The 13,264-nt window shown below is 39.2% G+C and overlaps 1 protein-coding gene across 1 annotated transcript in view; it reads right to left on the minus strand.

Moving 5' to 3' along the window:
• NSF (N-ethylmaleimide sensitive factor, vesicle fusing ATPase) overlaps window positions 1–13,264 on the minus strand; it is a 148,407-nt gene that overhangs the window by 114,153 nt on the left and 20,990 nt on the right. The window contains exons 3-5 of the mRNA XM_068976434.1: window positions 12,744–12,843; window positions 9,876–9,915; window positions 1,348–1,514 (exon numbers count right to left, since the gene is read on the minus strand). Of these exons, the coding sequence (XP_068832535.1) occupies window positions 1,348–1,514; window positions 9,876–9,915; window positions 12,744–12,843 (307 nt within the window). The remainder of the gene's footprint in view (window positions 1–1,347; window positions 1,515–9,875; window positions 9,916–12,743; window positions 12,844–13,264) is intronic.

Raw genomic sequence — 13,264 nt, forward strand, 5'->3', positions numbered from 1 at the left:
ACTAGGCACAACTCCACTTGTGAGAGAATAAGACGAAATGGGCACATAACATCCTTTTTAAAACATGTTTTGATATCAGATTTGACCTGACAAACCCCCTGAAAGAGCCTCAAGGCCATAGTTTGAGAACAGCTGCTATGGAGTTATGGGAGGAGGAAGGAGTTAATGATTCACAAAAGTGACAGAAAAAGAGAAAAATGGAATGGTAAGGTCAAAAGAGCAGAGATTATTTATGTAGAGAAACAAATAATAATTTATGAACTCACACATTTTTAGGTAAAATTGAAAAAAAAAAACAAACACAGAATTTCTTCTTAGGAGACCAAACAATGTACTAACTGAAGTCCAAAGAGGGGAACAATATAAACAGTATCATTTTTTTCTTTTATTCTAGTGGACTATAGTTGACTTACCCTGTTGCATTAGCTTCAGGTGTACAGGCCAGTGATTCAATTATACACATATTCATTTTATTTTAGATTCTTTTCTCATATTGATTATTACAAAATATTGGGTAGAGTTCCCTGTGCTATACAGTAGGTCTGTGCTGGTTATCTATTTTAAATATAGTAGTGTGTGTGTGTGTATATGTGTGTGTGTGTGTGTGTTCACCCCAAGCTTCTGATTTATCTCTCCCCCAATGTATCCCTTTAGCTAATCATAAGTTTGTTTTCAACAGCTGTAAGTCATTTCTGTTTTGTATATAAGTTCACTTCTTTTTTAAAATTAAATTCCATATATGAGTGACATCACAGGATATGTTTTTCTCTATCTGATTCACTTCACTCAGTCAGTATGATAATCTCCAGGTTCATCAATGTTGCTACAAATGGCATTGTTTCACTTTTTTGTGGCTCAGTAATATTCCATTGTATATATGACTCTCATCTTCTTTATAAGCAATATTATTTTTAAGAAGAGAAAATCTGGGCTTCAAAAGCTCCATAAAAAACTGAATATATATTTACATGTAATTTTCTTAAGATTCTCAAAGAAGCTCATAACCAAAAAAGAATTACTTTTCTACAGAAATACATCAGGAAAACAGAAAGACATCCTCAGACAAATGTCCCATGACAAGAAAAGAAACTTGATATACATGTCTATAGTGTTCCCAAATTTACAGAAAGAAAAGCTGCTATCCTTATATGTGACACTGTAACCTAATTTTATAATTTTTCTAAACAGTCTGCTAGAGGTTCAGCAAATATATTTCCCTCACTTTTTACCACTCAGCTTAGATACAGCTGTTCATTTGCAAAGCTCCTCTTAGCTTTTAAAAAACAATTAATTTTGGACAAGTACAGAGATTAGAATGTCTCTAAATGAAAGAAAGTTTAAAACTACCTGTTGACCCACTGAGAATGCCTGGTTGTTGAACTGCTGAATAAATTCTGCGGCCATCTTGTCAGTATCATATGGGTTGGAGTCGATACTTTTTTTCTGCAGGAAATCAATCTCGATGGTCATTGTGCCAATACACTGCTTGGCTTTGTCAAAGGTATATAAGGACACTAGGGAGAGAAAGAAGGAGCAGTTTTTTAAATCACAGAGATACCAAATCCTTGCTGTGCTTCAAATAACTAAAAGTTTCACATAAATGAATTAGAATGTGACCAAAGGGGGATTTTTCGTGACGTTCACTGGAAGGATACATAAGGCACAGATATTTTTTAAACATAATAATAACCACTAGAGACGTTCTTCCCCCTGACTTAATTGGAACATACTGAACAGCAATCTCCTGTACTTTTACCCCTCACCTGACTGTTCTGGGGAAATTACAGCTGTCCCCATATAGCCTCTCCATCTTCCTCCTTCTCATTAAGCAGAGGATGAAGTGACAGAATGGGAAGTCCTGGTGGAGATGGCATACCATGCTGTTTCCAAACAAGACTTTTGCTTGACACAAGAGAAAGCTAAGGTCAGAGGTGTGTGGACTCTTTTGCTTTAGCAAATTAAGAGTGTAGGACCAAAACAAAAAACAAAACAGAACAAAAAAAACCTTCGAGAAAAAAATGGTTCCTAGAGGGGTTTCCTCCAGAGCAACTCAAGACTTCGACATTTCTTTTATTAATACTACAAAAATATTTACTGAGCACCTAAGATTTCAGGGAACCTCAGTAAGTTCTACATGCATAACAGGACAAAGACCAGACCTTTAGCTCATTTTTGTATTAACAGCACCTAATAGTGTCTGTGGGCTTCCCAGGTGACTCAGCGGTAACGAATCCGCCTGCCAATGCAGAAGATGCCAGAGATGCGGGTTCAGTCTCTGGTGGGGAAAATCCCACAGAGGAGAAAATGGCAACCCACTCCAGTATTTTTGCCTGGGAAATTTCAAGGACAGAGAAGCCTGGTGGGCTACAGTCCATGGGGTTGCAAAGAGTCAGACATGACTGAGCACAGCAAACAAACAGCAGCGTCAGCAGGATGCTTAATATATTCATGAACTGTTTAAGTGAAACAGCAGCAGCAAAACACCTATACTTTCCATAGCAGTAACAGAAGAGGCAAAACAAAGGGACTCTGGAAACAGTGTTTCAATCTATTAGTAAACAGACGAATCTATAAATCACCTAACGTTCTGTGCCTTGATTTGTCACACCTAAAAGATAAGACTGGGCTAGATAAATCTTTATGGTCCTTTCATGCCCAATTTCTGTTCTCAACTTATTTCTTACAGACGCTGAGTCTAGTCTTGAGTTACATACAAGGATTTTTTGTAAATCCTTTGAATGAAATTGCTTGATTAATCATATTTTTGTATTTTGGTCTGCCATCATAAAGGGGACACACATATTTGATACATGTTTTCAAAAGCAAAATAACAAAGAAAGCCAGGATGGAGGGTTGGAAAATTTGCTGAAGATCAAAGATAAGCTCAAATCTCAGCTGAGAGTTTCAGAATACTCTCTGGCCTCCACTTCTGCAGGTTGTGTTCTTTTTGTGTACTTCCTAGGAAGTACGGATTACATTCTGAGTGATTTTCGTAAGACAGCTTAGTTGTTTCTCCAGATAATGAAATATTTATACGATGAATTATTAATGGAAAATAAATAAGTTGATTGACAATCTCATTTCCAGGGGTCTGTCCCCAGAAGACTCTTGAACATGTGTCTAAAAAGAAAGTTACAGTGAGGTTCATTGCAGCATTATTTCTAATAGTCAAACATTTTAAAAATACTTATCAGTCAGGAAATGAGGAATAAAATGTGGCATAGTCATAATGTAGAAGAATGTGTTAGCACTTAAAATTCAATCTGATATATATTTAATAAAGATGAATGGTCCATTAAAACATAATATTGAGTGAAAAAAGTATAATTCAGAAAGGGCTGCACAGTATAACACAATTTTGTGCATTAAAGACTCCAAAACAATTTCATAGCATCATCGTGTGTGTATGTGCATATGTATACATATACGCATGGATATATACAAGTGTGTGAACCATTCTTATACCAATAAATTTGAATACGTTATTAAAATATCATCAATACCGACTATAGTTTTCAAATGCATCTTAATTTAAGGTCAATGTTCCTAAGCAGAAAAGATCAAGTTGTTACCATTTCAAATGCTACGGCAGTACCATGGACAGTTTCACAGGCAGCACCATGGTCAGCGCCATCATCATCAGCCCCCAAAGGGACAGATGCCCTGAGGGTTTCAACAAGGAGCAAAGGGCCAAAAGGTTAAGAATGGTTCTTATTTTATGACCATTAGTAATTTAACATCAAAGATTAATTTATAAACAAAAAATTATAGCCAGTGCTTTGAACAGGCATTACAAAGACAGGTTCAAAAAAACATGTGTTAACTGAACATCAGTCTGCAATACTTAAAACACGGTACTTCCAGAGAGAAAACTAAATGATTCTTCTAGAAGATTCAGTTTGAGAACTAAAATTACTCACCTGACTAAAAAATTCTTCTTACAGACAGAACTCCTGTTTTAGAATCTTTGAATAAACACTCTGCTTCATACCAAACTTCCTATTCTCTCTTTGCCTACACCACTACTTACACTCAAGAGAAGGCAATGGCACCCCACTCCAGTACTCTTGCCTGGAAAATCCCATGGGCGGAGGAGCCTGGTGGGCTGCAGTCCATGGGGTCACGAAGAGTCGGACACAACTGAGCGACTTCACTTTCACTTTTCACTTTCATGCGTTGGAGAAGGCAATGGCAACCCACTCCAGTGTTCTTGCCTGGAGAATCCCAGGGATGGAGGAGCCTGGTGGACTGCCATCTATGGGGTCGCACAGAGTCAGATATGACTGAAGCGACTTAGCAGCAGTAGCAGCTACTTACACTGAAAAAGCTTTGTACCTTTATGCTACATCGTGACAACAATCAGGCCCCCAAACCCTTCCTTACCTCAAGCTTACTCCACCTTAGTCCCATCTGAACACTTAAGTTTTATAATTCTGCCAATTAGGTCTGTTTGATTTGCCTTTTTAAAGAACTGATTTTACATTCAAGGTAAGCATTTCTGGTAGCAGAATGCTTTAAACCCAATTTAAGGCCACAAAACACATTTTTTTCATTTCATCTTGAATTTTCATTTTCACAACAAAATTTATCTGCATTAAAAGTTAAGAACACTCATATTTAGAAAAGTAAGTTTAAGGAAATTAGAAACCTAAGCCTCATACACATCGGTCTTCTCATTAGATTTAACAAGTGTTCATTTTTATCTCTGACAGTGTCTGCAAACAGGGAACCCTGGCTTCATGCACCGACCTACTTCCCTTTGGGGCCGACCTCCTCCACTGTCTCAGCTTCGCACTATGCTTTCAGGTGAGGAAGTGACAGTTACGGGAATCACTTATGTCAATGTTCCCAAAAATGTGACTGATAACAACTACTTAAGGGTGATTGTTAAAAACACAGATTCATGAATTAGATTCCCCAAAGGAGGGGGCTGAGAATCTTTAAAAACAAAACAAAACAGAACTCCCCAGGTATTTCTGTGAGGCAAGTTTAGAAAGCACTAATTCTCCAACATTCACTACCAGTTATCTGTATCTAATTTCCTTTATTTTCACCCCCTGCTGCCTGCCAAGTCGCTTCAGTCGTGTCCAACTCTGTACGACCCCATAGACGAGGGTCCATTGTCTCTGGGATTCTCCAGGCAAGAACACTGGAGTGGGTTGCCATTTCCTTCTCCAGTGCATGAAAGTGAAAAGTGAAAGTGAAGTCGCTTAGTTGTGTCCAACTCTTAGCGACCCCATGGACTGCAGCCTACCAGGCTCCTCCGTCCATGGGATTTTCCAGGCAAGAGTACTGGAGTGGGGTGCATTTTATCTTTAATACTACTTCCACAAAGAAAAGACCAAATAAAGATAATCCCAATATTTATTTCTGATTTAGGGGAAAAAAAAAAAAACAAACAATAACTTGCCAAGTTCCTAAATGAGAAAGAGGATACTCTCTCCTTCCACTTTACCAACTTCTCTTTTCAGGCATCTTGACTACAGACTAGGCTCATAATGTGTTCCAGGCAACTGCTTTAAGTAATTGCTTTCTTTCAACCAGTTTAAAGTTAATATATCTTTGAATATCTCCGAAAGCTTGGATCCAGAGGATCTGAATGTGAATCTGAACATTCCCACACATCCTCCTAAAACTCTGTGGGAACACCAAAGAGAACAAATAATGCTATGCACAGTCCACACTGTCAACATTACTAAGAGACAGAAAATACGACAAAACTCAAATTACTTGAAAATAGAGAGATATGTAACAAGATTAGACAGAGCTCTCATTGTGGAAAAAAAGAAAGGAAAGCAGTACATAGGGAAAATACAAACAAAAATCACCCCTCAAAAGAGAAAGTCTAATACCAAAAGCCAAAACACTATACACAGGTTTGGGACTTGTTAGTCCAAGATGCTAGGTACCCAGAAAGGACCTGAAAGTAAGTAGAACTGGAAGTAGTAACATCAAAGAATCACTGGAAAGAATCAGACAAATAGAGAAAGGGTGGTGCCCTTCAAGACATGGCAATAAGGAAAGAAGACAGTAAGAGAGGAAAATTAGGGATCACACAGAAACCAAGGAGAAATAAGCTATGCCAACCAACCTTTCTACCTACCCCACCTCATCATTATTAAAGAAACTGCCCTTCTCCACACTAACAGAAAAGAATGCTCTTGCACTAATAATATTGCCTACAAAATCATGTGAAACAAACAAAAAAATAACTCCACAAAGTTACTGTAAATAAAACATAACAAATAACAAAATATTGCAGCATTTCAGCTGTCTTCTCTAAAAAGATCAGCTATGAAATAGAAAATATATATAACATTTTAAACTAAATTAAGTATCCTCAAACAAGTACTTAGACATATAACAAAACATCTAAAGTCAGAAGATTAAAAACTAAGAACAGAAATAGACAAATCTTAGTAAAAGAAATGCAATGAATTTATCAAACACAGGAAAGAAATCAAGGAAAAATAAAACTACTCAGAAGTAAATAATAAATTACAAAGTGTCCATGGAAGAATAGATTCAAGTTAATATTTAATAAGAGGCAGTGAATGAAGACAAAAAAACAACTAAGACAATAAAAATAAAGAATTTACAAAGAATAGAGAGAAAGCAGCTGAGATGTAAGACAGATAAGGCCTAAAATACATATATAATTAGAACCCTGGAGAAGAAAATCAAAACAATTCAGTCAGAACTAACATTTAAAACCAAAACCTGAGAAAATCTTCTGGAAATAGACAAAATTTAAATCTATACATTGAAATAAAGTATTGTATAGCTGAGTTGTTGACCCACAATGGCCAATTCCAAGCAATATCCTAATAAGGATATTAGAATTTAAAAACAGAAAATCCCTCAGGGCTCCCAAGCAAAAAAATCAAATTACTTATAAAGGTAAGAAAATAAGACTGGCATCAGACTTCTCAACAGTTTAATACAAAATAAGGCAATGTGATACAGTATTTTCAAGAAATTCAAGGAAAGAAAAGCCAAGAATTTTATATCCAGCCAATCAGCCCTTAAAGGCATCAAAGACATAAAAGAAAAAAGTTTGAATATCCAAGAACTTAGGAAACACTGTATACATATATACTTCCTGGAGGAATCTACTAGAGGATAGGTTTTATCCAACCAAGTCAGTTCATTCAGTTGCTCAGTCGTGTCCAACTCTTTGCAACCCCATGAATCGCAGCACGCCAGGCCTCCCTGTCCATCACCAACTCCCGGAGTTCACTCAGACTCACGTCCATCAAGTCGGTGATGCCATCCAGCCATCTCATCCTCGGTCATCCCCTTCTCCTCCTGCCCCCAATCCCTCCCAGCATCAGAGTCTTTTCCAATGAGTCAGCTCTTCGCATGAGGTGGCCAAAATACTGGAGTTTCAGCTTTAGCATCATTCCTTCCAAAGGAATCCCAGGGTTGATCTCCTTCAGAATGGACTGCTTAGATCTCCTTGCAGTCCAAGGGACTCTCAAGAGTCTTCTCCAACACCACAGTTCAAAAGCAGCAATTCTTCGGTGCTCAGCCTTCTTCACAGTCCAACTCTCACATCCATACATGACCACAGGAAAAACCATAGCCTTGACTAGCCAGACCTTAGTCGGCAAAGTAATGTCTCTGCTTTTGAATATGCTGTCTAGGTTGGTCATAACTTTTCTTCCAAGGAGTAAGTGTCTTTAAAAGGGCTGATCATGATCATTTACGAGATTTATTGTAGAGCTGAGACTAAAACAAATATGGGGTCATTTGTGGGAGAATAGCATGTAAATCCTGGAGGAGGGCATGGCAACCCACTCCAGTATTCTTGCCTAGTGAATCCCCATGGACAGAGGAGCCTGGTGGGCTACATACAGTCCATGATGTCGCAAAGAGTTGAACACAACTGAACCAACTAAGCACGGCACAGCACAGCAAGTAAGTACCGTAGAAAGAAATGCACTAACACGCACAGCATGGTGACTGGAGTCAGCAATACTGTACAGCACACTTGAATGTTGCTAATAGAGTAGACCTTACAAGTCGTTATCACAAGAAAAAAAGCTTCTGACAGATGTTAACTAGATTTATTGCGGTAAGCATTTCACAATGTATGTAAATATCAAATCATTATGTCAGGTGGTTCAGTTCAGTTCAGTCATGTCCGACTCTTTATAACCCCACGGACTGCAGCACGCCAGGCTTCCCTGTCCTGCACCAACTCCTAGAGCTTGCTCAAACTCATGTCCATCGAGTCGGTGATGCCATCCAACCACCTCATCCTCTGCCGTCCCCTTCTCCTGATTTCAGTCTTTCCCAGCATCAGGGTGGTGCTAGTGGTAAAGAACCTGACTGCCAATGCAGGAGACACAAGAGACGAGGGTTTGATCCCTGGGTCTGGAAGATCCCCTAGAGGGTGGCAGGGCAACCCACTCCAGTATTCTTGCCTGGAGAATCCCCATGGACAGAGAAGCCTGGCAGGCTACAGTCCATAGGGTTGCATGGAGTCGGTCATGACTGAAGTGACTTAGCATGCATGCATACTTGAAACTAATATAATGTAATATGTCAATTATATCTCAACTTTTAAAAAGTTGCTTCTTCCACTAAAAAAAAAAAAAAGACTTAAAACTTGAAAAAAAAGGAAGCAATTAATTACAAAATGAGAGGAGAAAGAGGAAGGCAGAATATAAAGATTAACTACGGCATAGATGAGAGTCAAATGGTATCTTTTAGAAGATATCTCTGTATTGTTTTTGTAACCTTTCCATAATATGAATTTTTTTAGGTCTTAAAAGCGACTCACACTTCATTTCCTCAACTTTGCCACAATGACTAAGAAACAATGCCAGTTTTCACTTAGCTCTTTGGTTTATAAACCACAAGCAGCTTAGTTTTGTTTTTTTTTTCCGTTAAGTCATAAACTGCTTTCCATATCCTTCCCTAATGAACTATGATGACTTTATAACACATTTTTAAAAGTCCATAGTTTTCTTAAGTATTGCCACCCTTTCTTCTCCTTACCCTAAACCTGGTTTATCTTTTTAAACAAAGACATTCGAAAATACATCTCAGTATACAGTAAAATGGAATCACCATGTAATAATATCAATTATTCCTCTTTAACATAACTTCAACTTTAAAAAAATTTTTCCATAGCCATAATTTCACAGAGTCCTGTCAGCTTAATTCCAGGCAAGTCAAATAACCTCCCAGCAATTGTCGTTCACGCCTGTATTCTTCCCACTCCTTGCTATACTCCACAATGACATTAGAACTCTTTTCTAAAGGTAGGATTTTGATGGGCTTATACAAGACTTCTAAGTGCGTTTGCGTAAAATCCAAAAATTTCAGTATATATTTCCAGGCCGCCCACTAACTGCATGCTCCACCTCTCATCACTTAATACAACCCATTCAGGCAAAACCTTTCAATCAAACGCACTTATGAGCGATGCCTATAATTTGCTTGCTCCCATCCCAGTGCCTTTTATTTGTTCTATTTCTCATCTGAAGAGCCTTTGTTCCTTGTCATTACCATGTCATGCTTTTATCCTACTTCAAAATCATGCTCAAAACTCCAGTGCTGGAAAGATTTCTCTGGCTAATTATCCAGTCTCCACTTCTGTTCTATCTCAGCAATTTTACACAGTGCTCTTAAAGGTAATTTGTGCAAAAATTTACCTTGCACTTTTTCTGTGAGCTACGAATATGTGGATGTTCCTTTCCCAGGAATACTCAGACATATAACAAGTAGACAGAGGAAGTAACTACTTACCTTCCATTCTCATACACCTAACTGTAACATGGATGAAAAGAAAACTGCACAGATATCTATAACTATGAGAAAATCGTAAAGAAAATCTACCTCAGATAGCTAAAAAATATACCTACCTTCTATTTCTTGCCCAATAGAAAGTCCAGCCCATTTTCGCTGTAAAACAGAAGTGGGGAGGGGGAAGACACTTAATACCACATCAAAATTAGAGAAACAAAGAAAACAGGATTTCTGTGAATTTCATATACACATTCCAAGACTAAACCATGGCTGTTAAGTGTTGAACCGTGTCCCACAAAAAAGATACATTAGAGCCTTAGCCCCCAGCTCCAATGAATGTGACAGCATTTGGAAACAGGGTCTCTGCAGATGATATCAAGGTAAGATGAGGTCACAATGAATTAAGATAGACTCTAAGCCAATATGGCTTCCTTATGAGAAAAGAGAGACACAGCCAAATGGGGAAAAAGTCATGTGACAGTGAAGGCAGGGACTGAAGTGACGCACCCACCAGTCAATGAACATCAAAGACTGTCTGCTACACCAGAAGCTAAGCACAGAACAGATTTTTCCCTAGTGCCTTCAGAGAGAACACGGCCCTGCTGACACCTTGATTTCAGACTTCTGCCTCCAGAACTGTGGGAGAATAAATTTCTGTTATTTTAAGCCACCTAGTTTGTGGTACTTTGTTACAGCCGCCCTAGCGAACATATGCTATAGTTTATTTATACCTGGATATCTGTCCTCAAAACGTAGAAAGTTTGCCTTTTTACAGTAAAGCCGGCACCACTGAGTAGGATGCTCCTTTGCATAATGTTTTAATGCTCCTGAAGGCCTTCGGAGTATCAGACATTTCAGATTCTAAATGTACTGTGGATAGTTATACTGTTTGATACAGTAGCACAAAAAGAAAGATGTTCAATTCATGAAAAATAAATCAGAACTCATCAGATAGGCTATAATGAAACCAAGCAGGGATTCAAATCATTAGATGGTCATGACTACTCTTTGTGTACTAGCCAAAGAAGTGTCAGGCATTTGTGACAAGGATTTTAGCTTCTCCCTAGATACCGATTGGTTACAACGGCAAGAATACACAGAGGCAGGACAGATTGTGTTCAGGCAGGAATTCAGGACCGGCTTGATGTAGATGCAAAATGAGTACTTCCTGATAACACTCCAAAGAACAGTGAGAAAAATAATCTTTGGCTGAAAAACAAGTTTGTCTTCTCATCTGAACTTCGTGAACTTTGTGGTGGTGAGGGGTTAAGAAGATGCTGCGTTTTGAATACAGGCAACAAGAGCTCTCCCTCCCAGCTTTCTCACCTCCTCTGCACCCTTCACTTCTCTCTTCTGTCATACTCCATCCCACTTTTGGCCAACCGAAAATGCAGAGGCTCACTGGTTAAGCCCAGATTTGGGGTCACGGAGCAGCCACATTTAGGTTCTACACCCAGAGCTAGCCTCAAGGATGAGGATAATGGTACCCATCATCCGGGGTTGTCGAGGGAATTCATGTGCTGAGGGAACTCGTGCGCTTAAGAGCAGCTCTTGGTCTGCAGTAAGTGTTCGGGGAAATTTTTTTTAAAGCAGAGAGACAAGGAAAAATGGTTAGAAATCCCATTTCTGGCCAGCTGAGTCCCAAACTTAGCTCTGAGAAAGCTGGTAAGCTCTAGAACATTCCAAACCTTTGATCCATATAAACAAATGCAAAAAGCAGTCCTAATACAGCAGAGGCATCCAAAACGGGGAAAGGGAACAGCAAATGAAGATTTCCCATAACATGTGAGGGATTCGAGAGATCTTCAGCAGTTCCTTAAGGAGTTAATTCTCCTTTTGATCTCCTTCCCGAAACCTCCAGGGGTGGGAGGGCAGCCATCAGCTGGCATAGTACAGGAGGTATGGGCTGCACTTGCACTGTTTAGGACTGAGGATCAGCAGCCTGAGTAAGACGACAAGGGAGGAAAGGATACAGACTAGTACTTGCGATGCGCCTATATTATATATTATGTGCCTGCAAGCTGCTGCTGCTAAGTTGCTTCAGTCGTGTCCGACTCTGTGCAACCCCATAGATGGCATCTCACCAGGCTCCCCCGTCCCTGGGATTCTCCAGGCAAGAACACTGGAGTGGGTTGCCATTGCCTTCTCCAATCCGTGAAAGTGAAAAGTGAAAGTGAAGTCGCTCAGTTGTGTCCGACTCTTCGTGACCCCATGGACTGCAGCCTACCAGGCTCCTCCATCCATGGGATTTTCCAGGCAAGAGTACTGGAGTGGGGTGCCATTGCCTTAGTGTTAGGCAATTTCCCCTCCACAGAATCTACCAACAGCTATAAATCTAATCATAATCCTTTCACTTACTGTGGGAGCCCAGCAAGTTAGGATGTAATTTGAAATAACAACTGTGCTTAGTCACTCAGGCATGTTTGACTCTTTGTGACTGTTTGGAATATAGCCAGTCAGGCTCCTCTGTCCATGGGATTCTCCAGGCAAGAATACTGGCGTGGGTTCCCATTTCCTTCTCTAGGGGATCTTCCTGACTCAGGGATCGAACCCACATGCTCCTGTGTCTCCTGCACTGAAGGCAGATTCTTTATCACTGAGCCATCAGGGAAGCCCTACTCATATCATGTTCTTTAGTCTAACATCATTGTGTTTAAAAACGCTATTATTAGATGTCAATTTTAGATGTAAGTGCTATTTTTATATATTCTCTATTACCCTGAGAGCTAACATTAAAATAACTTGACACTGATAGCTAACTGATATCACTGCAGAATTAATTAGGGGCGAAAATCAAGGCAATAAAAGACAGATACAGTAAAAACTGGCAATTAAGAACGTATCTTTAAATTCCTTATATAACACCTAGATGGTCTTCGTCAATATGAATCAATGCCATTATAGGGTGATACAGCTTGCTTTAAATGAATTGATTCTTCTATGACTTTCAAGATTAGAGAAGAATAAATGCACATCCTAGTTACCTGCGGTAAGCTGAATGCAATGCTCCCTGGAACCACAGATGGGTGGGTCCTCAGTGTAAATGTGTACCTGTGGTTGGGGGAGGTCCTCACAATCACGTGCCTACAAGACAGAAACACAGTCAACACTCCATGTCAAAGGAAATAAAGAACATCAACTCTAACATGCTCATTTCCAACAGACAATGCTTGATGAGGACCGAGTGAAAATATGGCATTATACGAGTCCTGAAGAAATAGGACCACAAATTTCATTTCCACAAATTGTCAGCAATTCACAATGTTTTCTAGGCAGAAGGACCACCTTGGACCAGACAGACATCAAGCAGAATCAAGACCAAGTTTAAGACAGTACATGCCATCTGAAACATCAACCTCATTACACTTCCAGTTTACATAAAATTGAAGGCACTGATTTACTCGATGCTAAGTAAAAACTAGATGAATTTCCTCTCCTGAGAATTATTTCACATACTAACTAGACCAAAGGAAGAAGAACCAGAGATAGAAGAGCCATGGATATG

Source organism: Capricornis sumatraensis, chromosome 8 (genome assembly GCF_032405125.1).
Source record: "Capricornis sumatraensis isolate serow.1 chromosome 8, serow.2, whole genome shotgun sequence".
NCBI classification, from domain to species: Eukaryota; Metazoa; Chordata; class Mammalia; order Artiodactyla; family Bovidae; genus Capricornis; species Capricornis sumatraensis.